At 47.3% G+C, this 23,105-nt stretch overlaps 6 protein-coding genes across 6 annotated transcripts; 3 read left to right on the forward strand and 3 right to left on the reverse strand.

Annotated features, from left to right (window-relative positions):
* Nucleotides 1–233: 233 nt before the first annotated feature.
* I302_105108 (uncharacterized protein) lies at nt 234–3,588 on the forward strand (the record flags this gene model as incomplete). Its single annotated transcript, XM_065870011.1, has 9 exons — nt 234–425; nt 503–583; nt 648–1,040; nt 1,102–1,167; nt 1,219–2,130; nt 2,184–2,582; nt 2,646–3,035; nt 3,101–3,468; nt 3,549–3,588. The coding sequence occupies 9 exons, from the start codon at nt 234–236 to the stop codon at nt 3,586–3,588; spliced, it is 2,841 nt and encodes a 946-aa protein (XP_065726083.1).
* Nucleotides 3,589–3,651: 63 nt separating this feature from the next.
* I302_105109 (uncharacterized protein) lies at nt 3,652–5,979 on the reverse strand (the record flags this gene model as incomplete). The annotated part of the gene is made up of 1 exon (XM_019194978.1): nt 3,652–5,979. The coding sequence occupies one exon, from the start codon at nt 5,977–5,979 to the stop codon at nt 3,652–3,654; it is 2,328 nt and encodes a 775-aa protein (XP_019042691.1).
* A 659-nt stretch (nt 5,980–6,638) lies between these two features.
* I302_105110 (uncharacterized protein) lies at nt 6,639–8,297 on the reverse strand (the record flags this gene model as incomplete). The annotated part of the gene is made up of 11 exons (XM_019194979.1): nt 6,639–6,650; nt 6,718–6,745; nt 6,809–6,974; nt 7,033–7,101; nt 7,160–7,259; nt 7,317–7,397; nt 7,466–7,551; nt 7,626–7,893; nt 7,959–8,011; nt 8,065–8,106; nt 8,171–8,297. The coding sequence occupies 11 exons, from the start codon at nt 8,295–8,297 to the stop codon at nt 6,639–6,641; spliced, it is 1,032 nt and encodes a 343-aa protein (XP_019042692.1).
* Nucleotides 8,298–9,849: 1,552 nt separating this feature from the next.
* I302_105111 (uncharacterized protein) lies at nt 9,850–11,264 on the forward strand (the record flags this gene model as incomplete). Its single annotated transcript, XM_019194980.1, has 5 exons — nt 9,850–9,983; nt 10,111–10,336; nt 10,448–10,527; nt 10,638–10,773; nt 10,932–11,264. The coding sequence occupies 5 exons, from the start codon at nt 9,850–9,852 to the stop codon at nt 11,262–11,264; spliced, it is 909 nt and encodes a 302-aa protein (XP_019042693.1).
* A 426-nt stretch (nt 11,265–11,690) lies between these two features.
* Nucleotides 11,691–19,086, reverse strand: I302_105112 (uncharacterized protein; the record flags this gene model as incomplete). The annotated part of the gene is made up of 17 exons (XM_019194981.1): nt 11,691–11,974; nt 12,037–12,155; nt 12,247–12,525; nt 12,703–12,949; nt 13,032–13,158; nt 13,250–13,389; nt 13,448–13,644; nt 13,705–13,790; nt 13,847–13,962; nt 14,028–14,151; nt 14,227–14,418; nt 14,518–16,238; nt 16,290–16,418; nt 16,487–16,631; nt 16,689–16,766; nt 16,834–17,144; nt 17,214–19,086. The coding sequence occupies 17 exons, from the start codon at nt 19,084–19,086 to the stop codon at nt 11,691–11,693; spliced, it is 6,168 nt and encodes a 2,055-aa protein (XP_019042694.1).
* A 571-nt stretch (nt 19,087–19,657) lies between these two features.
* On the forward strand, nt 19,658–23,069 carry I302_105113 (AdoMet-dependent rRNA methyltransferase SPB1; the record flags this gene model as incomplete). The annotated part of the gene is made up of 8 exons (XM_019194982.1): nt 19,658–19,749; nt 19,822–20,292; nt 20,430–20,828; nt 20,900–21,110; nt 21,200–22,153; nt 22,213–22,318; nt 22,435–22,952; nt 23,025–23,069. The coding sequence occupies 8 exons, from the start codon at nt 19,658–19,660 to the stop codon at nt 23,067–23,069; spliced, it is 2,796 nt and encodes a 931-aa protein (XP_019042695.1).
* Between the last annotated feature and the right edge of the window lie 36 nt (nt 23,070–23,105).

Below are 23,105 nucleotides of genomic sequence, written 5' to 3' on the forward strand. Positions count from 1 at the left end.
CAATTAACAACTCTCTTTAGCTGAGCTTGCCTTCTTTATACGTCAACATTGGATTCAGGCTATTCGGCGATCACCGAAATCTACCACTCCTCTCGGAGTATGCCCCAATCTCCGCTCAGCCGCAAAAGTTGAAAGTTGACAGTTCAAGAAGATAATTTAACACTTCGCACCTCAATCATCATATTATAACACACTTTGATCACAAACACAGTCTCACATCGTTCCAAAACAACATGGCACCATCTCAGCTATCGCAGCTGAAGTCAGCCCTTAACTCAGCAGGGCTGAACAAGAAGAACTTTTCAAAGAAGGACAAGAAAGCTTACAAGAAAGGAGGTGCGAGGGAGACGGATCGAGCAAAGAAGTTAGATAAACTAGAGGAGATCAGGAGGACCTTGAATAAGTTTGATGAGCGTGAGACTAAGGTGAGGAAGATCAGCTGGAAACGATGGGAAAATCTTGATAATGGTACCGAAAGCTGATTTTGTCCCTGCTTTCACAGGTCAAACATGATGTTGGTGGTAGGAATTTGAAAGGTGTTACTGGACGACCAAGTGCGAGCAAACAAGCAGGTCTCGAGCAGGTAAGTTGACCAACACTAAGCGATATTGCTTCACTTCAGCTGACTACCTCTTCTAATTTCTTAGCGTAGGAAAAACTTATTACCAGAGCACCAACTACGAGATCACACCGGTACTTTCCGAGATCGACGATTCGGTGAAAATGATCCAACTCTATCCCTTGAAGATCGAATGTTAGAGCGATACACCAAGGAAAGGCAGAGAGGTCAAGGGAAGAAAGGTCTTTTCAACCTGGAAGATGAGGAAGACGGTCTCGACGAGTTCGATGATGGTTTCGCTCTTGGAGGTCTGACCCATGGAGGAAGGAGTGTGATGGATCTGCCGGGGGATGATTTTGAAGCTCAAGGGTTTGGCGAGAGGGACGATGAGGATGAAGATAAAGGACGGGTAGATAGGAGGACGGTAAACAAGGTCCATTTTGGTGGCTTTGATGGTGATGAGGAAGATGAGGAGGAAATGGTGAGTTATCTTATCCTTTCTCTCTACATGGCCATCGCTGATAGACCTGCTTTTACCCCAGCCTGAAAAGAAAAAGAGTAAAGCCGAAGTCATGTCAGAGATCATTGCCAAGAGCAAAGAGTACAAGGTGAGCTGGCAGCTCTATCCCCAAGTAGTACACAGCTGACCACGACCACAGTACGAGCGACAACAACAAAGAGAAGCGGATGACGAACTCCGAGATGAGCTTGATGAAGACCTCGACGATCTCAGAGCATTATTACAGGAAAGTGCACCTGCTCGCCCCGCGGCTTCCAACTTCGCTAGTACCTCCCGACAACCTGCTGCTCCTGCTACGATTGCATCTGCTGCTCCAGAGGAAGAAGTAGATTACGATCAAGTTGTTCGAAGTCTCGCTTTTGATGCTAGAGCCAAGCCCAAGAACAGGACCAAGACCGAGGAAGAATTAGCATTGGAGGAGAAGGAGAACCTGGAGAAAGCAGAAGCCAAGCGACAAAGGAGAATGAGGGGAGAGAGTGTTAGTGATGATGAAGACGGAGAGGGGTCAAGGAAGAAGAGAAAGACAAATGATAGAAAGCCTGATGCGGATGATTTGGGGGATGATTACGTTGAAGACGATACACTTCTTGGGCCTGGTATTACAAGAGAGGAGATCGAGAACATGGCTCTTGCATCTGACGAAGAGAGAGATGAGGTTGAGGATGGAAGCGAGGACGAGGAGGACGAGGAAGAAGAAGAGGATGAGGAGGAAGGCGAGGGCAGTGAGGATGACGAAGATATGGAAGAGGATGAAGATGAGGACAGTGATGCTTACTCATCGATGGAGGACCTCGACGATGAAGATGTCCCCGAGCTTGTTGAAGCTGATGAGGAAGATTTCGAAGCCGTCGTCAAGAAGAGTAAGGGCAAGAAAGCTGCCAAAGCTGAGAAAACTAAAGAGATCCCCTTCACTTTCCCTTGTCCCGAAAGTATAGAAGAGTTCGAAGATATACTTGAAGGTCTGGAAGATTCCGCTTTACCCACTGTTGTTCAACGTATACGTGCGTTGCATCATCCGAGTTTAGCTGCGGGTAACAAGGAGAAACTGCAGGTATGTATGACTTCGTTTGTCATACGAAACATCAGCTAACGCCATGTCTACAGGAATTTCTCGGTGTACTGATCGACTACATCTTGATCCTCTCCTCTCGACCCACTCCACCCTTTAACCTCATTTCCGCTCTCACGCCACATGTCATCGCTCTCGTCAAACTCAACGCTGTTACCGCTGCTGCTCATTTCATCGACAAGATCAAATTGATGCAGAAGAACTTGACAAGGGGTCTAGCAAAGGGAGCTTCTCAGAAAGGTTCAAAGACTTTTCCCGGCTGTCCTGAATTGGTCTTACTCCGTTTGGTCGGGTCTATCTGGTCAACGAGTGATTTCTCCCATCCTGTTGCAGCTCCTGCCGTTCTTCTCATGGGTCAATATCTGGCACAAGGAAGGATCAGGTCGACTTCGGACATAGCGTCGGGACTTTTCTTATGCTCTATCTTAGCTCATGTATGTCCATTCTCATCAGAATTGTGTCGTAAAGATGTTTAGCTGATCTTGTGTATGGAATAGTACGAAACTTTGTCAAATCGAGTCCTTCCCGAAGCAGTCAACTTTGTTGCCTCCTCTATACTTGCGCTTCTGCCCAGACGAAAAGGATTTGAGGTCAACAAGATATATCCCGATTCGAAAGCCAGCGATGTCAATCTATCGGTTGATTCCACTGCCGCCGCTGTTCCTCAACAGCCAGTCAACCTCTCCGAAGCGATCAATGCTGCTCAATCAGCGCTGAGCCAGGATCAAATCGAGCAAACCAAGGCGAACTTGCTGGTAGTCGCCTTCAAGCTAACTCAGACTTTCGCTACAATGTATGCCTCGTCTGAAGCCTTCATCGAGCTTATTGAACCGCTCAAGACTGTTTTAGAGGGATCAAGAGTAGCCAAGCTTTCTCAGAAATTGAAGGTGAGCTATCCTTGTCCTCTACGTAGTATCAGTACGATTAGCGAGTAGCTTACATCTCTACTCAGGTAACCCACGCATCAACGTACACCTCACTTACTCGTTCCCTCACCCACGCCAAAGCATCCCGACGACCCCTCACTCTCCAAGCACACAAACCTATCCCCATCGCTTCCCACGCACCTAAATTCGAAGAGAACTTCGCACCTGGTAAACACTATGATCCGGATGTTGAGCGTAATGCATCTGCTAAACTCAAGGCTCTCTACAAGAAGGAACGAAAAGGTGCAATCAGAGAACTTAGGAAGGATAACAAGTTCTTGGCTGGTGAGAGGGCTAGAGAACAGGCTGAGAAGGATAGGGACTATAATTCTAGGATGAAGAAGGTTGAGGGAAGTATTAATGTGGAAAGAGCCGAGGAGAAGGCTATGCAAAGGTGAGCTTGGGTTTCTTCTCACACGGCTCCAAAGAAGTGTACCAGTATGGAGCGACGAGCTGATGAGTTTGGTATTGTAGAGAGAAACAAAGAGACAAGAGACGTGCGGGTAGAGGATAAGAGGTATCATCGATTACATTTCATCATATTGGCATTATATCATATCATATGTATATTCACTTGTTACTCCCACTCATACAAACTACCAGACCCAAATACACCCCTCGCACCTGCCGTCTTGACCCTAGCTCTATCTATGACTCGCCTCCCTCCCCCTCCAGTACCAGTATTGGAGACACTCAATAACCCATCACTTGAAGTCTGATCCACCGCCGTCGAATTACACGTACATCCGCATTTATCGCAATTCCCTTCCAACACCTTTCTCGCCCTGGCATCTCTCAATTCGTCCTTGAGCTCGCGTATCTGAGCTTCCAGCTCGTATATCTGAATTTTAAAAGCTTTTTTAGCATTGTTGATTCTCCTGTTCATCTCGTCCGGTACACTTCCCACCGTACCGTCATCAGACGGAACGGGCTTTTCCTTGAGTATCGATGCGGGCGTAAGCGGTATAGGAGGTACAGTCTCAACATCACACACAGTCCCTTCCCTCGTAGAGATATTGCTATTGGTTCCAACGGTGCCAGCAGGGGCTACCAGGTAATCTACTGGCAAACCCCTAGAGAAGGTCATGCTAACAGGACGTAATTCTAATTTCGGCTGAACGCCCACCCCCAATTTATCTTTCTCCTCCTCCCTGGCACTGACATCATCATCCGCAGCGTGTAGTGGGATACCATGATTCTTCCTGTTGGGATTGGCGGAAGACGGTCGAGGCCATACAGCCGATTCACCATGTACAGTTTGAGTCTGCGTTGTTGGGTAATTATCAGAAGTCGACCAGATCGAAATTGCTCCACCCCCCTCTCGGGACTTGGACGTCGGTGTGGTACTGCCCATTCCCGTGGCGAGGGGTAAAGGAGGAATAGGGACGGGGTTGGACCGATCTTTATCTGATTTATTGAATAACCTCATTAAACCAGATTTTTTAGATTTCACTTTATTCCCTTCCCTCCCTGTTCCCGAGGGGGGCGAGGAAGGCGTGGAAGTAGAAGTGCACGAAGTGGTGGGACGAAGGGTGTTGATTGGTTCGTCAGGAATCGGCGGGATCGAGAACGTAGTGAGCGGTCGTTTGGACGGGTCGGATATTGATTTACTTGTATTATGCGTATGATGAGGTTGAGGTTGGGATGATACAGAAGAGGAATTTTGACTCTTCATCCTCTCCCTCTCTTGAGCTGCTTCGAGGGATATCAGTCCGAACCCTGGTGAACCGCTGCTCATCAGTGGTCTGTCGTTTGCTGTGAACCCATCAGGGTTCGAGGTGGAGTTGGGGCTGGGGGATAGTGCTTCGTTCGTATTGGTAGGTTTCTTGTATGTCGTACTGGTGGGCTTTGGGATGACAGCTGATAAGAGCCCTACCCCTACCAGGTTGGTATCGAATTCGCTCTGGTGTTGGTTCTGATGGAATGTTTCGACCTTCCTACTCCTCCCTTCCTTCTTGAGGTTCGTGGTAATCGTGTACGTGGGTGAGTTTCCGACCTGGATCTGGACGGCATTGGAAGGTATGATGGTAGATTTTAGCTTCGGTGTGATTGGTGCTGCATCAGAAAGGGAAGAAGCAGTTGAGGTGGACGAAGAGGAAGTTTGATTACTGGCGAGACTCAACCCCGATGCAGAGGGGACGAGGTGTTTGGTCATTCCGTTTTGGGTCGAATTCGAGGTCGAGGAAACGCCCAATATCTGAGCTAGACCTCTCCTGGTCGACGAGACGTTGAGCGAGGAACTATCAGATTGAGATAGGATGGTAGATGTAGTCGAGATCGTACTTTGTTCTCTTTCCCTTCCATTTCCAATCCCAGATTTCATACCTGACTTGGAGACTTGTGAATAAGGATTCGTCGACTTGTTATGTTTGCCAAATCCACTGAACATATCCGCCGATCCCACCACTGTAACAGTACCTCCGTTCGAACCCCTATTCGAGCTTGGAGGGACCATCGACCATTCATTCTCATCCTCTTCCCAGGGCACTTGCGTATACTTCCTAACCCTCGGTCCACCAACCATCGACATCCTCCTTGGATCGTCATCCTCTTCCTCTTCCTGCTCAACGTCTTCAGGAAGGTACGATGTCGATGTCGATGTCCTTCGATCGTGGTCCGACACAGACATGACTTGTAATTTCCTTGAAGTCTTTAACATCTGTTGTTGGGGCGAGTTGGAATGTCCCACTCGGGAGTACAAAGATGGCGACGAAGCTGTTGGCGAGACCTCCACCATTCCCCTGGGAGGGATTAGGGGGGAGATACAAGGAGAATGGACGATGTCGATGAATGTGGTACTAGTTTGACTGAAGGGTATTGAGGAGATGGCGTTGGCACGACTTTGGATTAGGTGGTGGATGGTCGGTGTGGGTGAGTTGTGGGTATGATAATAGGAGGTGGACATTGAAACGGATGGAAAGGGTGACCTGCACAGGGAATCAAGGTATATAGTATATGAACCGGCCAAAAAGAATAAGAAAAATGATACTAGGGATGAAAAAAGAGAACAAACAAAAACATGCCAAGCGCAGTCATCAGCTATCTATAATCAAGGTCATGTGCTATGCAGTTTTTGACATATTAGCGTCTTCCCGTACTCATTGACTTTTCATATCGAAGAGGAAAAAAGTAAACATTAGCCTCCTGGTTCTGGTTGTTTCATTGATGGGATCTCCATTCAATTTTGATTGTAAAAAGTAAATGACTGAATCAGTAACGGTGTTCAGTCGGTTTCAAAACGAATGAATTGGATCGAATCAAGCCATTCGTTCTGGTTGTTATCTCGTGTTAGCATAGAAGTAGATAGATACGAGGAAGGATCAGGACATGTAAATAGAGATTCGATAAGCAAGGATATCCAAGCGATGGACGACAAAGCAATGTTCATCGACAAGTTGCAAGAGATGAACAGCAAATGTACTTGAATCCAAGTCAATGCTGTGGAGCAAACCGTGTTTTCACGTATGCATGTCCAGAAAGATAAAAGAGGGTATGCGTACGGAATGTCCTCCGATTCCAGAAAGATCTAGTATATAAACAATGTAATTAATCTATACAAATAATCTAATTGGCGGGCTAAGAATATAAACAAGATACATCAGCGACGACCCTACACCAGTGCGAGATATACAGAATAGCTCACCTTTCGAGCAATCCACAAAGCCATAGGACTGTGTATATACCTCATGATTAGCTACTGGACTTGTTAGAAAGAGAAATTGAATGGTACTCACGTGAAGAGCTTGGTCTTACCACCAGCAACAAGAGCATCAGCGGCGACGATGAGTGATTCACCGACGCTGTGAGTACCTTTCGGTACGAACCCGATCTTCTCAAGGGCCCAGATGGCGTTCTGGGTGCAGAAGATACCCATTTTACTCGTTCTCCAACATGTGAACACTGATATTGCAGGTCAGCAGCAGATCTTGTGTTATGTATAATTAACATTTTCACTCACTGTCCCAGACGGTTTGAGCTTTCCAGATATCACCTTCAAGAGGGTAGTACCAAGGTACAACGTCTCCTCCTACGCGAATGTGTCATGTCAGAAGGATTCAGTTGAACAAGCCGCGCAGACAACTCACTGTCGGCAAGATCCTCCTCATGCTCAAGCTCAAATCCAACAGTCTTCAAGGCGTTTCTAGCCGCAGTCAAGTTTCTCATTTCAGGGATACCATCACCGACCTGATCAGAGTTATAAGCTCAAGTCTTCCTAGACAATGAGGTACACAAATCACTCACCTCAATACCGTGAGCGATCCTCTTGTGCTCAGGGTTGGTGGGGTCCCATTCGTCGGTCATACACCATTCGTAGACACCGAACTGGCAGAGAACAAAACATGAGTTTTCCATATCCAGTATAGACATCTTCAGTGCAGATGTATACTCACAACACCTCCGGGCTTGAGCACCTTGAAGATCTCTCCGTAGATACCCTCAAAGTTAGGAGCGTGACAAGTAGCCTCGATAGCGTAGACTGAGCAATACCCGATCACATCAATATAAGAATAAGAAACTCTACGGATGTTATAGGGGAAGGAGCAGACTAACCAGCATCGAAGGAGTTCTCTCCAAATTGCTCACTGAGCTTCATGAAGTCACCCTTGACGAAAGAGACTTTGTCGCTCAAACCGGCTTTTCTAGTTTTGTTGTTGGCTCGACCAATTTGGAAATCGTTGTTGTTGAGACCAACGATGGTAGCATCAGAGAATCTTGAAATTTCCCGGGCTGGTCCACCGACACCACATCCTACGTCGAGGACTCGCATACCTGGTTTGAGGTGCATCATTGAAGCGAGGTAGTGTTCGTGTCGAGCGAGCTGAAGTCACACTCATCAACTAAGCGCCGCGACGGAAAGAAAGAGAAGAGACGAGGTGAACTTACAGCTTGGAGGAATCCCTCTCCCTTGTAGAATCGACAGAAGTGGAAAGACTCGGCTGCAGAATGATATCAGCTGATGACCTACGTGTTCACAAAGTAGCTGACTTACCCCAACCATACTCGTAAAGCTCAGTAGCACCGTCATAGTAACCTATAGCACCAGTGATGAGATCAGTATACAGCTGAGACATATAAACAGGACGAAGCCAACTCACCATTGACAACCTCGGTATATTGATCTAACCTGTTGGCTCTGTGAGTCTCATTGTCATTGGCAGACTTCTGCTCCCAGAACTTGTTGTAGTTGGTGACACGGTTGGCGGAACGAGCGTCGGCGGGCATCTGGAGGGGATCACAATTAGCTCTCGCAGCGATGTTAAGGGGGAGGTGAAAACTCACCTTGAGCAGTACTGTTGAAGTAGGTAGGTGGGTGGGTGTGAGAGGGGTGGTAGTGAAAGAGAGTAAGGGCAAATGAAAGAACGTGATATGTTGAGTATCGTTTGATTAGATATAGATTGGGAAATATACAAGTAAAGATAAATACCAAATTATCGAACGATGCTCACTACAAAGTTGGATGGGTCGAAAAAGGCACGGTTCTGGTGTGTGTGTGTGTTTTTCTTTTCTTTTCTTTCTTGTTTTCCCCTCTGTACGCGCTCGAGCCCATCATTCCAATCAATTTACCCTGAATATACAAACCACAAAACCATCGTACCATGAAAAACGACTCTTACCACAGTCACCTCATCCGGCCGCCATCCTGCTACATCTCGTGGCACCCACATGACTCAAAAATCGCTCGGATCACCTTTCTCCAAGTATAGGTCCAAACGCTAAGGTCATCCAGGTCATCCTATACAATCTTCCCAAGATGCTTGCTAGCACAGATCTATCCCAGGACGGGAGGATGACTTGACGGTATACCACCCCACGTTCCTACAACCCCTCAAAGACAAATATGCAGGGCGGGCGTTTGAACATGTGATCGTTGTCAGTGCAAGGGCATTGGCGTTTTCGGTCGCAGGGGGCCAAGTCGATTCATTCATGCGATGCTAGGCCGAACGCGTCCTGATCAGATGTCGGCTGAGGAACATATGCAAGCTAGCAATCATTCTACTCCACAAGCTAGAAGCATATATACAAGTTCCAGAATGAACACCCGTCCGAAAGGTGAAGCTGTAAACCGGAGGACTACGGCGGCGAAACCTTTTTGCAGCTTGCGATTATCTTTCATTTTGTTGAACAATGACAAGATAGCAAGGATGAATGTTCTGTGGATTAACAGTGTCTGCTCCAGATGATCACTCTGATCGATGGAGCTGGAATCCTCATACTCTGTGCTCTTCCGAAGATGCATGTCGTTAATCGATGCCTGTGCGGCGTAACCCTTTCAAGTCCAAGATCACGCATACGATACCATCTTAACTCTTATCTCGCCTGGACTATCACCCTTGCATGTGCTCCCATGAGTTGTCTGCAGGTCTGTCTATCTGTCTATCTAAGCCAAGCAAACATTCGAGTGGAGAATTGCAATAAATAGAACCCCCCCGGCCGTCAGACTCGGTTAAATCGCCAATGGCCAAGAAATCAGATTTACCGAAGTGAAAAAAGTTATGATGATTCATGATTTCATCACACATCACACGATACCACTGACTATCATCTATATATATATATATATACGAGATGAAAGACGGGAGGAGTGTATCTTGATCTCATTCCCACCACTCACATCAATTGTATATAGTACTGTGCATAGTATAGACTGGATTAGACTGGACATTGTGTATATACGTCTCAACTCGTCATCACATCGATCTCAGCGAAACGAAGATCACACGAGAAACGAATAACCCGCCCGGCATATAAGGATAATAATCTCACCAGCCTCAGGATGAAGGAACGACCAGGAGCGGAGAATGCGCTTGCTACGATCGGAGCGGTGATGTGGATGGTCCAGATCGTACCGCAGATCATCAAGTCGCATCGCACCAAGTCCACTACGGGTCTATCAGCTGGACTGATGTTGTGAGTGCAACTCTCCCCTACAGTTCTGCAACCCCTGTGTGGACAGCATCATGTGTTGAAGTCGTACCTTCTCATTGTCGTTCTGCTGAGAATATATGGTTCGCTTACTATCCCATGACATGTGCAGTATCTGGGCCCTAGCATCCATCTTCCTCGGCTCATACCTCGTCGCCCAGCGCTTATCCATCCCACTTCAGATCCAACCCCAGGCATTCGGGGTACTAGCAGCCATATCGACCGGTCAAATCCTGTACTATTCCCATGGCTGGTCCAAGAGGAATACGATCTTGTTCTTTGCGGTGTTTTGCGTGGTTTTTGCTGGGTTTGAGACGGGGAGTGTGTATGCTATATGGGTGGGTACGGTTTCTCTCATCCCAATCAAGATTGAATGTCCGGGATAATTTTCACCAAGTTACACTCCGTATATTAGGGAGTTAATATTAATGGTCTCCTCACAAACACAGGCAGGACAAGATAACGGCGTCAACTGGCCTATCAAGATGTACGGTATAATCTCTGCCGTCCTCTTGGCCATAGCCCTAGCGTGAGTATATACACCTCCTATTCATCGTACTATTTCAAGCCAGTCCTTCCCCTAGTGTACATCTGACAGAGTTGAATTATGTAACGCTGATACTTGGATGGTTCACACAGTCCCCAATACTACGAGATCTGGAAATTTAAGGAAGTCCTAGGAATCTCAATGCTGTTCATGATAGTCGACACCCTAGGCGGTGTCTTCTCTTTGGCAAGTCTGTTCTGCAGGGCCGAATTGGATATACTGGGATTGGTACGTCCGCCTCTTCTTCCCCATGAACCCCATGCTCTTGTCCACGATCCCCTTCCCCACTGTCCCTTCCCCTCTATCAATACAAGACAAATCCTCTCAACCAATACAAGACCAAGCAAGACAAGACTGGTACTAACAATACCACGTCCAAACCGCAGATCTCATACGGTCTCGTAGTAGTCCTAGACAGCATAGTAATCCTCTTAGCCATCATCCTCAACCCTCTCGCAAGGAGACGAAGGAGACGACAAGGTAAACCCGAGAACATCCATGATGCTCTCGCTGCAGATGGGAGTACTGCCGAGGAAGGGAACGTGAAGAACCCTCCTAGTGCTGCTGGGGATGGGATGGGTGAGGGGTTGGGTAGGAGTGTCTCGACGGAGAGGAAGGAGAGGGAGCAGGCGCAAGTGGTGGGAGATGGGGTCGGTACTGCTGAGCGGGACAACGTACAGCGAGGTGTACGGGAGAAAGAATTAGGTACGAAAGTGTGATACTTCAGGATCAGATAGGACAGGACGGAGAAGGGTCGGATTCGGAATATAGACATATAGACATCATCAAGCATCGCACAATACACCTTGTATCACCATCTTTCACAATCTCAATAGCATATCTTCATAGCTCTCATCACTTCATGGAGCTTGTTCGCTTTATGATATCACGATGCATATTCAATGCCTAGTGAAGTGTATATGCGACTTAAGCTGAATATCATCAATCGTAAAATATAATCAAAACCACCATCAAATGCCCAATGAGAAATGATCAAAAGTGAACCGAAAAGTGTCCATATATCCAATCCCCCCTTCATCAAAGTACACTACCCAGATCGTTCTATCTAGTCAAACCCAACAACTACGAAGCGTAGAACTCTGCACTCCGAAAACATCTCATCAGCACCGACCCATTAATCTCATCTAGCGCACAAACCACCACTCACTCTTATTAATCTGATGAATCAGCATATTCAGCGCAAACGCCGCCTGCCCCTCGAACATGTCCAACCTCTCTTTATTCTCATACTGCGCGCCCAACAGATCTTCCATCCGGATCTCATCCTCGCCCATTATACCTCCTCCACCCGATACGGACGACGGACAGGACAATTCAAGTTTGAATACTCCGACTTCGTTTGAGGCGATGACGATGTAGAGTTTATCGAATTGACGAGGTGAGAACTGGTTCACTGAGAGTAATATACCTGTTACATTGGGAAGAGGGCTCAGCACGAATGAATACAAGCGAGAGATTGGGACGACTCACGCTTCTCGTACAAGTCTGCTGCGGTATACTTGTAACTTCCAAACTTGGCTTGTTTACCTTGCCTCTGTTGGCTCTTCTGGTGTCGATACTGTTTACTCATGAACATGGGCTTCTTTTTACTGCAAGGTATTAAAAACAAAAGTTAGTAATCTCGTGGTCATCTAGACATCAAGTTGTTACGAATGTTGTTCTATTGTATGATCGACTCACCCCTTAGCCTGCAGCTCCGCCATAGCTCCATCAATATAATCATGATAAGTCTTGATCTGCCCCTCATAGTCCATCTTCTTCTTCGTCATATCCTCGTAAGCCTTGATCATCCCATTCAAGTTATCTTTCCTCATCTTTCTCAAGTGGTGCTTCTGTCTTATATCCGATGTGATAGATACCAGTAGACCTTGTAGATTGTCTTCACGGGATAGTTTACCGGATCTTTCAAGTTTCATACAGAATTCGATGGCTCGGGATTTGACTTCATGGAATGGGAGGCTACGTATTATTTGAAAGAGTCAGCTTCGATCGTTCACTCTCGCAATGTTTCGTTTCTTTGGCGCTCCCTTGTTTCCCTCGTATAGAGACTCGTCGAATCGATTCATTCGGTGGCCCTCCACCTCCTACACATGTTGCTCCCCATTCATTACCGAGTCCATCTCAGAACACACTCACGATCGAATACTCTCAATCTGATACATCTGCTCAGCAGGCGTAGGCGGTAGTCCATGTTTCGCCAACCTAGCATTCTCCAAAGCGATATCCCGATGTACCTCCTCGATCCACATCTGCTCATGAATCTCTTCGGGCCGAGTGACCAATACATCGTACAGGGTTTTACCAGTTTGGACTCTGAGTACAGCCAAGACATGTCGTTTCGCTTGGACCCAATCTGCTTTCTCGACTGCGTTGGGGTCTCCGGCTAGAGCATTTGAAAATGAGATTAGCTAAGTGTCATATCCAGTCCTTCGGATATCCGACAGCTAATATTTCGAGATACGCACACTGAGGTCCTGCAAGTCTGTTGGTCAGTCTAAGATTGACAGTATTCTTACTCCTATCGTAGTCTATAGGGGGACCCTCAAGTTCCCTTAGAATACCAGAGATAGGATCATTCTTGTTTCCGGCGGTCTGCCATAGTCATAGATCCTGTCAGCTGAGTTGATCAGGTCAAGACACATGGTCAAGATACAGCTAAGGTACATGCAGCTGAATAACTCACGATGGAAGGCACATTCTGAATAAGCATACTCAACATCCCATAGATATCATTCCTGGTGATTTTGATAGGCTTAGCTTCGATAGTCGACTCGAACAGCTCATGAGCATGGAACTGGCCTTCGGCATGTTCGACGTCGGCCACTGAGTCAGGACATATCAGCTAATCGTCTTATCCCAGGTGCCTGAAATGATAACTTACCATCCAAGATCCACTCTCTAAATGGCATAGCAGAAGCACTGATGAATGCTTCCAGAGGGGTTCTAACCAATCTCTGATCAGGCGTATCAGTATACTGCTGACCCGCCACATGCGATATGAGGTTCGCAATTTCAGCGAGATTTCTTCGTTCTTGAGGTCCAACTCCATCAGGTGCTAAGCCATACTGTTCAGGTGCTCTACATATCGCCAGTTTCGAGGTTAGCTTGATCCTTTGTAGATAGGACAAATTAGCTCACATGATAGCAGGTAAGATGAAAGGTAAGACAACTGTTCTAGCAACAACAGGAACAAGCTCTTCATCGGTAGCCTCGGGGAATTTGGTCTGTAAAAGACACAGTCAGCTTCGTCATGTTGGTTCCTACACGACCATCAACTAACCTGAAGCGCCAGCAATGCTTCCCTAGCTAACAGCCTGATGGTATACGGTAATCTAGCGTGTGAATCAAGTAAACCAGTGACCAAGAATTCAGTCAGAGCTCTCAATTCTTGCAGATCTGAGGAAGGTGGTTGTATCAGCTAAACATACCTCTTGACAAGCTAGCTGAAGCAGATTACTCACTCCTGATGAAGATCGCTCTGGCCGTAGCGTTCTCTTGTAAGATCTGATCCGCATTCCTATCCCTTGGCAGTTGAGAAGGTACACCCGTCTGAGTCTCTTCAGCATTGATGATGCTTTGGTAGATCTGCATGATCGAAATTATCAGTATGAGATCAACTTTGTGTCACGTGAATGGTTTCGCAGAAAGAAGTATACTCACCTTGACGGGGTCGGTACACAAGTCCAGTTCCGGTGCTCCCACAATCCTCATGATATGATCATACAGCACATCCTGGATATAAGGAGTGAGAGAAGGTTTGATATACTGAGCAGCGACGGAGATGATGGCGAATCGCGAATGAGCGAGATCGTGCAGTGTGGGAGCGAGCAGAATCTCTTCGTGGACGGCGAGCTGTGGTCGGGTTGGATATCGAAAGTCAGCCTCATGTTTTACCGTAGAAATGCAAAAAAGGAGGAATGATAAATCAAACAGGGGAAACACCGAACTCACCTGCAACAACTTATGGAACAAATACTCCTCCCTCCTCTCATGTCCAAACCCAAACAAAACCATCGTAACGCCCTCCAACAACCTCCTATCCTTCTCAGCCTTCTCATCTTCCTCCAACCCTAGTCCCGTGATACTCAAAGTTCTAAGCAGTCTAGAGATATATTCAGGTTTAGTCTGCAACATGAAGAAAAGCTGTTCGAACAACTCCAATTTCCTCTGATTCGTCCGATCCAGATGGACCCCACCGGAGAAAGGATCGTTATTTGGCGTGACATAGTTGGTCTGTTCGTTGGAACGATGTTTCGCTCGGGCCAATTCCTGGAATGACATTTGGTTGTTGATGATCAAGGCTATCTTCGTGTCCAGTTCTTTGACTTCGGTCTCCAAAGTTTGATTCTCCCTTATCAAGTCTACCACCTGTCCTCTCAAGGCTTCTATCCTGACTTGATCTGCGAAATCAGATTCGGTGTCGTCCAATAGGTGCATATAGTTCTGAATGGTCGGTACGTCCACATCGTAGCCGGTGACGAGCTTTTCGTACATCTTCCGTTGAACTCTACCTCGCCAAAGGGATTGGACCTTGACGATTTTATCGACATTTCGGTGGATATAACTTGAATGGATATACAGTCTTCGTCTTGCCAGAAATCCTCTGATTAAAGACTGGAGGAAAACCAAAGCTCCAACAGTCTTTCCGTCATGTAGGTAATCTCGCCATTCTCGGTATTCTTCCCTTGCCAGATAACCTCGTGCAACAGCTTGGAAACCTATTACATCAGGTTGGACAAACTCCAATTTCTTCTTCTGTTCGGTCGTCTGCTTCTTGGCTAATTTGGTTCTCAGGAATGCTTGGAGTCCACCTACCGAACCGGCCACTTCTACTTTTGCCAGAGCCTTCTGCATGTTCTTGTGAGCTTGCTTAGCTAATCTTCCTCTTGCAATGGCTTGTAAGGATGAAATGGCAGGCGAGACTTGCTGCAAAGTCGATGTGAACGATCGTTTCTTCTGACGGGCAAGGACACCTCGACAAACAGCTTGGATAGCTACTACGTAGTCAGTCGCATCGTCCATCTTCTGTTCTTGAGCTCGAATACGTCTTCGCACCAATGCGCCTCGCAGTTGACTCTGGAGAGACGTGAAAGTCGCTACTTGGCCATGAATATCTTGTTGCTGCTTAGCAGCTACTTGACGTTGAAGCCGACCACGCAAAGCTGCTTGGAGGGTCGAGACAGACTGGATAACTTCAGGACTTGCGAGTATCTGCTTGTGAGATTTGCGAGATCGTCGAGCTAGATGTCCTCTGCATTGAGCTTGAAGGCCGACAATTCCTCTTATGGACTTATCAAGTCTATTCTGCTCTAAGGACCGTCTAATTCGGGTGATCATACCCCTCGCTTGAGCTTGAACTGCAATTACGGATCGGTCGGAAACATGAATGGCGTTGACCTTGGCAGTGAACCTTTGTCTTGAAACATGACCTCGAGCAACAGCTTGGATGGCTTTCGCGAACCCATGAAGCTGCTTTCGTTCCTCTCGACCTGCTTTCATACCTTGACGAACAAGAGTTGCTCTAGCCCTAGCTTGGAATCGAACGATGATGGGCTCAGCAAGTTCGAGTTGAGCATGAGTCCTCGATACACGCATTCGCGCGAGTCTACCTCGGAGATGTCGCTGAAGGTCGATGATGGAAGATTCACATTCAAGGAGTTCACGATCTCGCCCTGCGGATATGCTATCAGTACTGGTCGAGGTAACAAGGACTATAGACTCACTCTCATCTTCAGTCTCCTCAGGCTCTTCAGGCTCCCAGCTCGCTTCTTTCGCTAACGAGTTACTGGCATCTCCAAAGTTGGGCATAGCTACACCTTGAAGTCCTTTCTGCGTGGCAGCGAGTTGGTCACCTACGCATAATAGTCAGCTGACTGAAACATAGATTTCGGTGTACTCTTCATTCTTCAACTCAACTCACTGGTAAACTCAAATTGCCCAACCAGATTACCAATTCTCTCCGCCCGACCAAGTCTAGCAAGCAGGTGACTTAGAATATGGATACAGAAGATGACCTTTGGGATATTCTTCTTGTTGTATAAATCAGTCAATTCGAAGATGAAAGTCTGCAATTGCCGCAACAGTAAGCTTTGACTTTTTCTGCCGTTCAAACGAAAGCTTACCTCGGGCATACCGACGTTCCGCACAAAATTGAGGAAGTAATTGATGTTGTCTGATTGCTTATATCGATGCTTCGATTCCTACATGGTATCCTATTTGATCAGCTAATTTGCGCCTTGTTGAAGAAAAAGCAGCAATGAAGCTCACCGTCCAGATTTTCCTGACTACAGCCTCTCCTTCATAGACTCTCGCCAACTTGGCCAAGACCACACCATCCCTCAAACCCTCCTCCATCTCAGTGACACCAAACGGTAATTCCTCTTCCAAACACCCTTCAATCCACTGTTGAGCTTCACCGACATGACACAGATACTCATATGCTGCGATGGCATGTCGATGCTTATCCATCCAGTTGGTTTGAGCTAGTCTTCTTGAAGGTAAGGGAGCAGGCGCAACTGATGCGGAGGAAGCTGAAGGAGGTAGACGGGATCTGGTCAATCGGAGTCGATTTGACATACCTGCGTCACAGAAAGCGAATTAGCTTTCCTCCCGAGACCTCGGTACATATATAATCGTCAATGACTTACCGGTCACACCATCCTCTTCATCATTACTCGCTCCTCGAGCTGGCAGACTGCCCACAGCACTCATCAACCCCTTCATCTCCGCTCCGGTCAACTCCACTCGTGGCGATGTTGGTCCAATGGGATTAGCGATGGTTGATTTAGGTGTATAAGGCATAAAAGCGGATCGTCGCTTGGTTGACGGCGTAGATGGGATAGAAGGCTGACTTGGCAATTGGTTCTGCGAAGTGGACGGTACGAGGATTTCCAAAGATTTCTTGTTTCGTATACTAGCCGTAGGGGTAGAAGGTGCTTTGAGCTCTGTCTTGTGATCTTGAGGAGGCACAGATGGTGGTGTATTCTCAGCTTCCTCATTTTCGGCTTTAGGTATTTCCGAACTTCTACCAAGAGTCGATGGGACTCTTCTACCCTCCGATGGACCTTTACTATGACCTTTCGAAGCTTCTTCATCCCATCCTTCTCCTCCGGAAGCGATTCTCGGTAGATGTCTACCTAACCTTCTTCTATCAGTCTTACTGATCGACCCATATTTGTCTTTACCAGGTGCAGCTGGCGGGTTCAGCCCGTCTTCTTTCGCAGGACCTGACGATGATGTTGAAAGGCCAGATGGGACATATCTCGGAGAGGAGGTAGCTGTAGGAGCAGTAACGATAGATCGGTAGGCTGATCTGGAAAGGGTTGAGGTTCCTGTGTGATCCGCTGTCAAAGGTGTAGTAGCGAAAGACAACGTCTTGGATGGGGCCGCAGGCAAAGCATCACCCGCTGAAGGAGGAGTGAAGAGATCCGTAAATGGAGATGGTTTAGAAGATGAAGCTCCCCCAAATTCCGATGGGACCACAGGTCTTTCCGCAGGTTTCGTGTCTCCAGTCGAAGAGGCAGCAGATCCAGCTTTGGCTTTCTCCCTAGCCTCTCTTCTCCTCAACGCATTCGCTTTAGCGATTGCTAGTCTCTCTTCCACAGATTGACCTCTGACGGAAGGTGCTGTACTGTCTCCAGTAGGGTTGGGCGAAAGCATCGAGGTATAAGAGGAAACTGAAGGTGAGGTTGGCCGATCAATCGAAGCAGAAGCTACTGAAGGCGCAGGGGCAGAAGCGGCGGAACCGTTGGATGTTGTTGATGGTATTCTTGCAGAGTCGAAATTGCTTGATCCGTACACCGTCGCTCTCTTTGCTGCTCTTTGAGCCATATATGCGCTCTTGTATTTGCCCACACCGCTATCCGTGGCTGAAGTATCGTTTGTAGCTGTAGTAAGCACTGAAGAACCAGTTTGATCCGGTACAATAGGTGCACTAGAGGCTTGAGAGTATGTACTGGTCGCCGAAGGGGTGGTCTTTGTAGAAGTGGAAGGGATGGTAGGTGAAGTTGGCAATGGAGGGGAGAAGGTGGAATTGCGGACTGAACGAGGAGTAGGTGGTCTGGCTGATTCTTCACCGGTGCTGTTCAGTTGATCTATCTTGGCTTGCCATTGGTTCCTCACTAGATCAACAGATTTACTACTCTTCGCATGACCTGGTCTCCCACCCATTCCGAATGCCAACCCTACACCTCTTCCTGAACCTGATCTTGCTCTGCCAAGCTCTTCAGTTGATGGAGGTGAGCCATTGTCTACTACCATCCTCGCTACTGCTTTCCTGATGGGAGTGGAAGGAGGTGAGGGTCTCCCGTCAGTTTCTACCATCGACGCTAAAGAGGTATAAGCTGTGGAAGAGGACATTGAAGTGGGTGTCTGTCGTAGTGCATTGCCATGTCTGTCTCCTGTAGGTGTACGGTTGTTTAGTATCCTGGTTTGATATGAGAATATGCTGGGTGATCTTCCCAAGCCTGATGATGAGCGAGGTGGCGATACCTCGGTGTGTTGATCCGGATTTTCCGACATTGTTGATGGTGGACAGTCGTTTGTCGTTATCGTTTAGTCGGTCGTAGTCGTTACTGCGTTGTTGCTTGTTGATTGTCGGTTATGTCGATGTTGATGTTGTTGATTTGGCGGTGTCGACCATTGCAGTGGGCTGCAGATGTCGGTGAGGTTAAATAGAGCTGTAGATGGTTGATGAGGACATGGGTAGATGATAACCTTGATGATGATGATGATGATGTGAATGAAATGGATGCTATTTAGAGGTCAATGCGCTGTGTACCCTCGTTTCAACGTTTCAACTCTCTCTTTGCTTGTTTTTGATTTTGGATCATATTCGAGACGCGTAGCGTACACTCTTACGTAATCTCGCTGAAACAACCCATCTGCGACCTTCACGTTTTTCAGGAACGAGATGGACATCTGCTTGATCTCCGTGACATGTCTCTGAATTTTCAACAGTGCATAGGATTTTTTGTTATTGCCACCATACGACTCTAGTCTGACAGTACGTGCAGGTCAAAGTTTTCATATCATCCTATATCCTCCCCGTTCCATCTTCCTTATAGCCTAGCCCAGTCAACCACTTTTCAAGATGGGTAAACACGACAAGAAGACAGGTAAAGGGCGTCTGGATAAGTTCTATCGATTAGCGAAAGAGCAGGGTTACAGAGCTCGTTCCGCTTTGTGAGTCAATTCTTCCTCCATGCTATAGGCACACAGTATATAGCTCACCCGTCTCATCTTGTACGTTTACAGCAAGCTTGTCCACTTGAACAGAAAGTATGATCTCCTATCAAAATCAAAATGTGTGATCGATCTGTGTGCCGCCCCAGGAGGTTGGCTCCAAGTAGCAGAGAAGTACATGCCCAAAGGCTCCCTCATCATCGGTGTGGACTTGAACCCTATCAAACCCCTACCTCACGTCACAACATTCGTATCAGATATCACCACCCCGCACTGTCGACAGATGCTCAAACAGCATATGCACGATTGGAAAGCCGACCTGGTCATGCACGATGGTGCCCCCAACGTCGGTTCAGCATGGGTGCAAGATGCTTTCACCCAGAACGAATTGGTCTTGCAATCTTTGAAGTTGGCTACGGAGTTCTTAGTCAAGGGAGGTAATTTTGTGACAAAGGTTTTCAGATCGCAGGATTATAATTCCTTGATGTGGGTTTTTGGACAGCTGTTCAAGAGTGTGGAAGCTACCAAACCCCCTTCGTCGAGGTGAGTAAACAGTTCATTGTTTTATCCGCAGACCCAACCCCTCTTTTCCATTGGCAAGACTGCCATACTACACACGATGATGATTAGTACCCTATCGCGATTCGTCGACCATACTGACTCTGGCTGCAATGCATCAGAAACGTATCCGCAGAAATCTTCGTCGTCTGCAGAGACTTCATCGCCCCCAAACACATTGACCCCAAATTCCTCGATCCCAAACACGTATTCAAAGACCTCGCACCCCTCCCTACATCCATCACCGATCTTCCCAACACAACCGAAGAAGCTTCCGTCGCTGCCACTCAAGCATCCACCTCCACCGCTGCTGCTGCAGCTGCTCGATTGGCTGCGAACTCGCATGCCCATTCCAACGTATTTGCGCCGGAGAAGAAAAGGAGACATAGAGAGGGTTATGCCGATGGTGATTACACGTTGTATCATACTGCGACAGCAACGGATTTTATCAAGGGTGTTGATCCTGTCTTATTGTTGGGTGGTATGAACAAGATAACTTTCGACTCGGATGAGGAGAAACAGTAAGTTTCCCATTTGCATCGTTGACTGCAACTTGGTACTGGAGCTCATGGTCTTTGTTGTGTTGCTGTAGATGGCTCAAATCTCGACATACCACTCCTGATGTCATAGCCAACTGTAACGATCTCAAAGTATTGGGTAAAGGTGATTTCAAGGCATTGATGAAATGGAGATTAGCCATCAGACTTGAGATCGGTTTGGATGTCAAAGCGGAGACTACTGCAGATGCCACCGAGGAAATCACCGTCGAACCCATAGATGAGGAGGAACAAATCACAGAGGATGTGAGTTCTCCTTCGCAGTCCTCCTGTCTTTCTTACACCCATGTATATGATCTCAGTATGCTGACATGGTGCATTCTATACTCGCACAGCTGAAGAAACTCCAAGAAGCCAAATCCGCCCGAACGAAGCGAGAGAGAAAGCGAGCCAACGAGAAGAAAGCCAAAGATCTCCTCAAACTCCAATTGAACATGACTGCCCCCGAGGATCTAGATACCAACGATCTAGCTTTGAAAGGTGAAGAAGAGATATTCGATCTGGAAGAGGGTGAAGCAGAAGCGAAGAGACAAGGGAAATCAAGTAGAAAGTCATTAAGGGATATAGTAAACGATGAAGATGGGATGGACCTTTCCTCGTCTTCCTCTGAAGATGAGGGCGATGATGAAGATGATGAGGTACTAGATTCGGATGAAGAGAGGGAAAGGAAAACTGCGATGTTGGAAGGTGAACTAGATGGGTTGTATGAGACCTACAAGGAAAGGATGCAGGAGAGGGACGCGAAGTGGAAAGTCAAGAATGAACGAAACAAGGATAAGAACTTTGATGCGTGGCATGGTATTAGAGAAAACGGCTCCGACAATGAAGATGAGGAGAAAGAAGAAGAGGAGGAGGAGGAGGAAGGTGGTTGGGATTTGTTACAGGGTAAGAAAGCGGATGATCAAGATTCTGATTCCGATTCGGATGACGAGGATGAAGGTTTGGATGGAGAGGAGGAGGAAGAGGAGAAGCCTAAGAAAATCAAGAAGAGAGAGTTTCAATTCGAACAGCCTAAATCTGCTGCTAGTAGGAAGAACACCTCGCTGGTCACTTCGCTGCAGGAGAGTGAGAAACGAGCTCAGATGAGCCGACAGGCGCAATTGTGGTTCGATCAGTCTGTTTTCAAGGGTATGGACGATCTTGCTGCGTTGGATGGAGACGAGGAGGAGGATGAGACTGAGGTCGAAGAAGATGATGAAGATGAGGATGTCGAGATGGACTCCGAAGACGAAGAGGACGAGGACGAGGACGAGGACGATGAAGGTAGTTCGACATTGCAAGATGATCGGGTGAGTCGTCAGGTGTACTAACGGACAAGACCGGGTAACTGATGTTTCTTGGTGTATAGGACGATGTCGACTTTGAGATTGTTCCTCAGGAGGAAGAGGACGACGGTACTGGGTGGGACGTTGAGGATGAGGACCAGGATGAGGTAAAGAGGAAGATCATCAAGGGTGAGTCATCCATCCATATCCAACAAAACCCAAATCGAATTGAAAACCGAAAACCCCCTCGACCCCAACGAGAGGGAATGACTGAACGGTGCTAATATCTTCTATCCGTAATACAGACAAAGGCCTCCTCACAGCCGAAGCAGTGACCCTCGCCACTTCTCTGGTCAACCGACAAATAACAGCCTCTCAACTGATAGACCAAGGATTCAACAAGCTCTCATCATTCAACAAAGACGGTTTACCATCCTGGTTCCTAGATGACGAATCAAAGTACTACAAACCCAATATCCCCATTACCAAAGAAGCTGTCGAAGCTCTCAAAGCGCGTCAGCGTGCATTAGATGCCAGACCTATCAAGAAGGTTGCTGAGGCGAAACAGCGAAAGAAGTTCAAGGCTGTACAACGTATGGAGAAGGCCAAGAGGAAGGCAGACGACGTTATGGGTTCGGAGGAGATGGGAGATGGCGAAAAGGCCCGACAGGTCAGGAGGATGTTGGCGAAGGCTGCTAGGGGGAAGCAGAAGGCGGCTGAGAAGAAGATCGTAGTTGCTAAGGGTGTTAATAGGGGTGTTAAAGGACGACCAAAGGGTGTTAAGGGGAAGTATAAGATTGTGGATTCGAGGATGAGGAAGGAGGTGGGTTGTTGTTGTGTTTTTTGGTTGGAGTCGGAAGATGTACGGTAGATGCTGACTTTTGGTTGTGATTAGGTGAGAGCGTTGAAACGAATCAAGAAGGCCAACAAGAAGCGATAGAGTTGGTTGCTTTTGGTTGGTGTTGGTATTGATTGG

This window comes from Kwoniella bestiolae, chromosome 3, assembly GCF_000512585.2.
Source record: "Kwoniella bestiolae CBS 10118 chromosome 3, complete sequence".
Classification (NCBI taxonomy): Eukaryota; Fungi; Basidiomycota; class Tremellomycetes; order Tremellales; family Cryptococcaceae; genus Kwoniella; species Kwoniella bestiolae.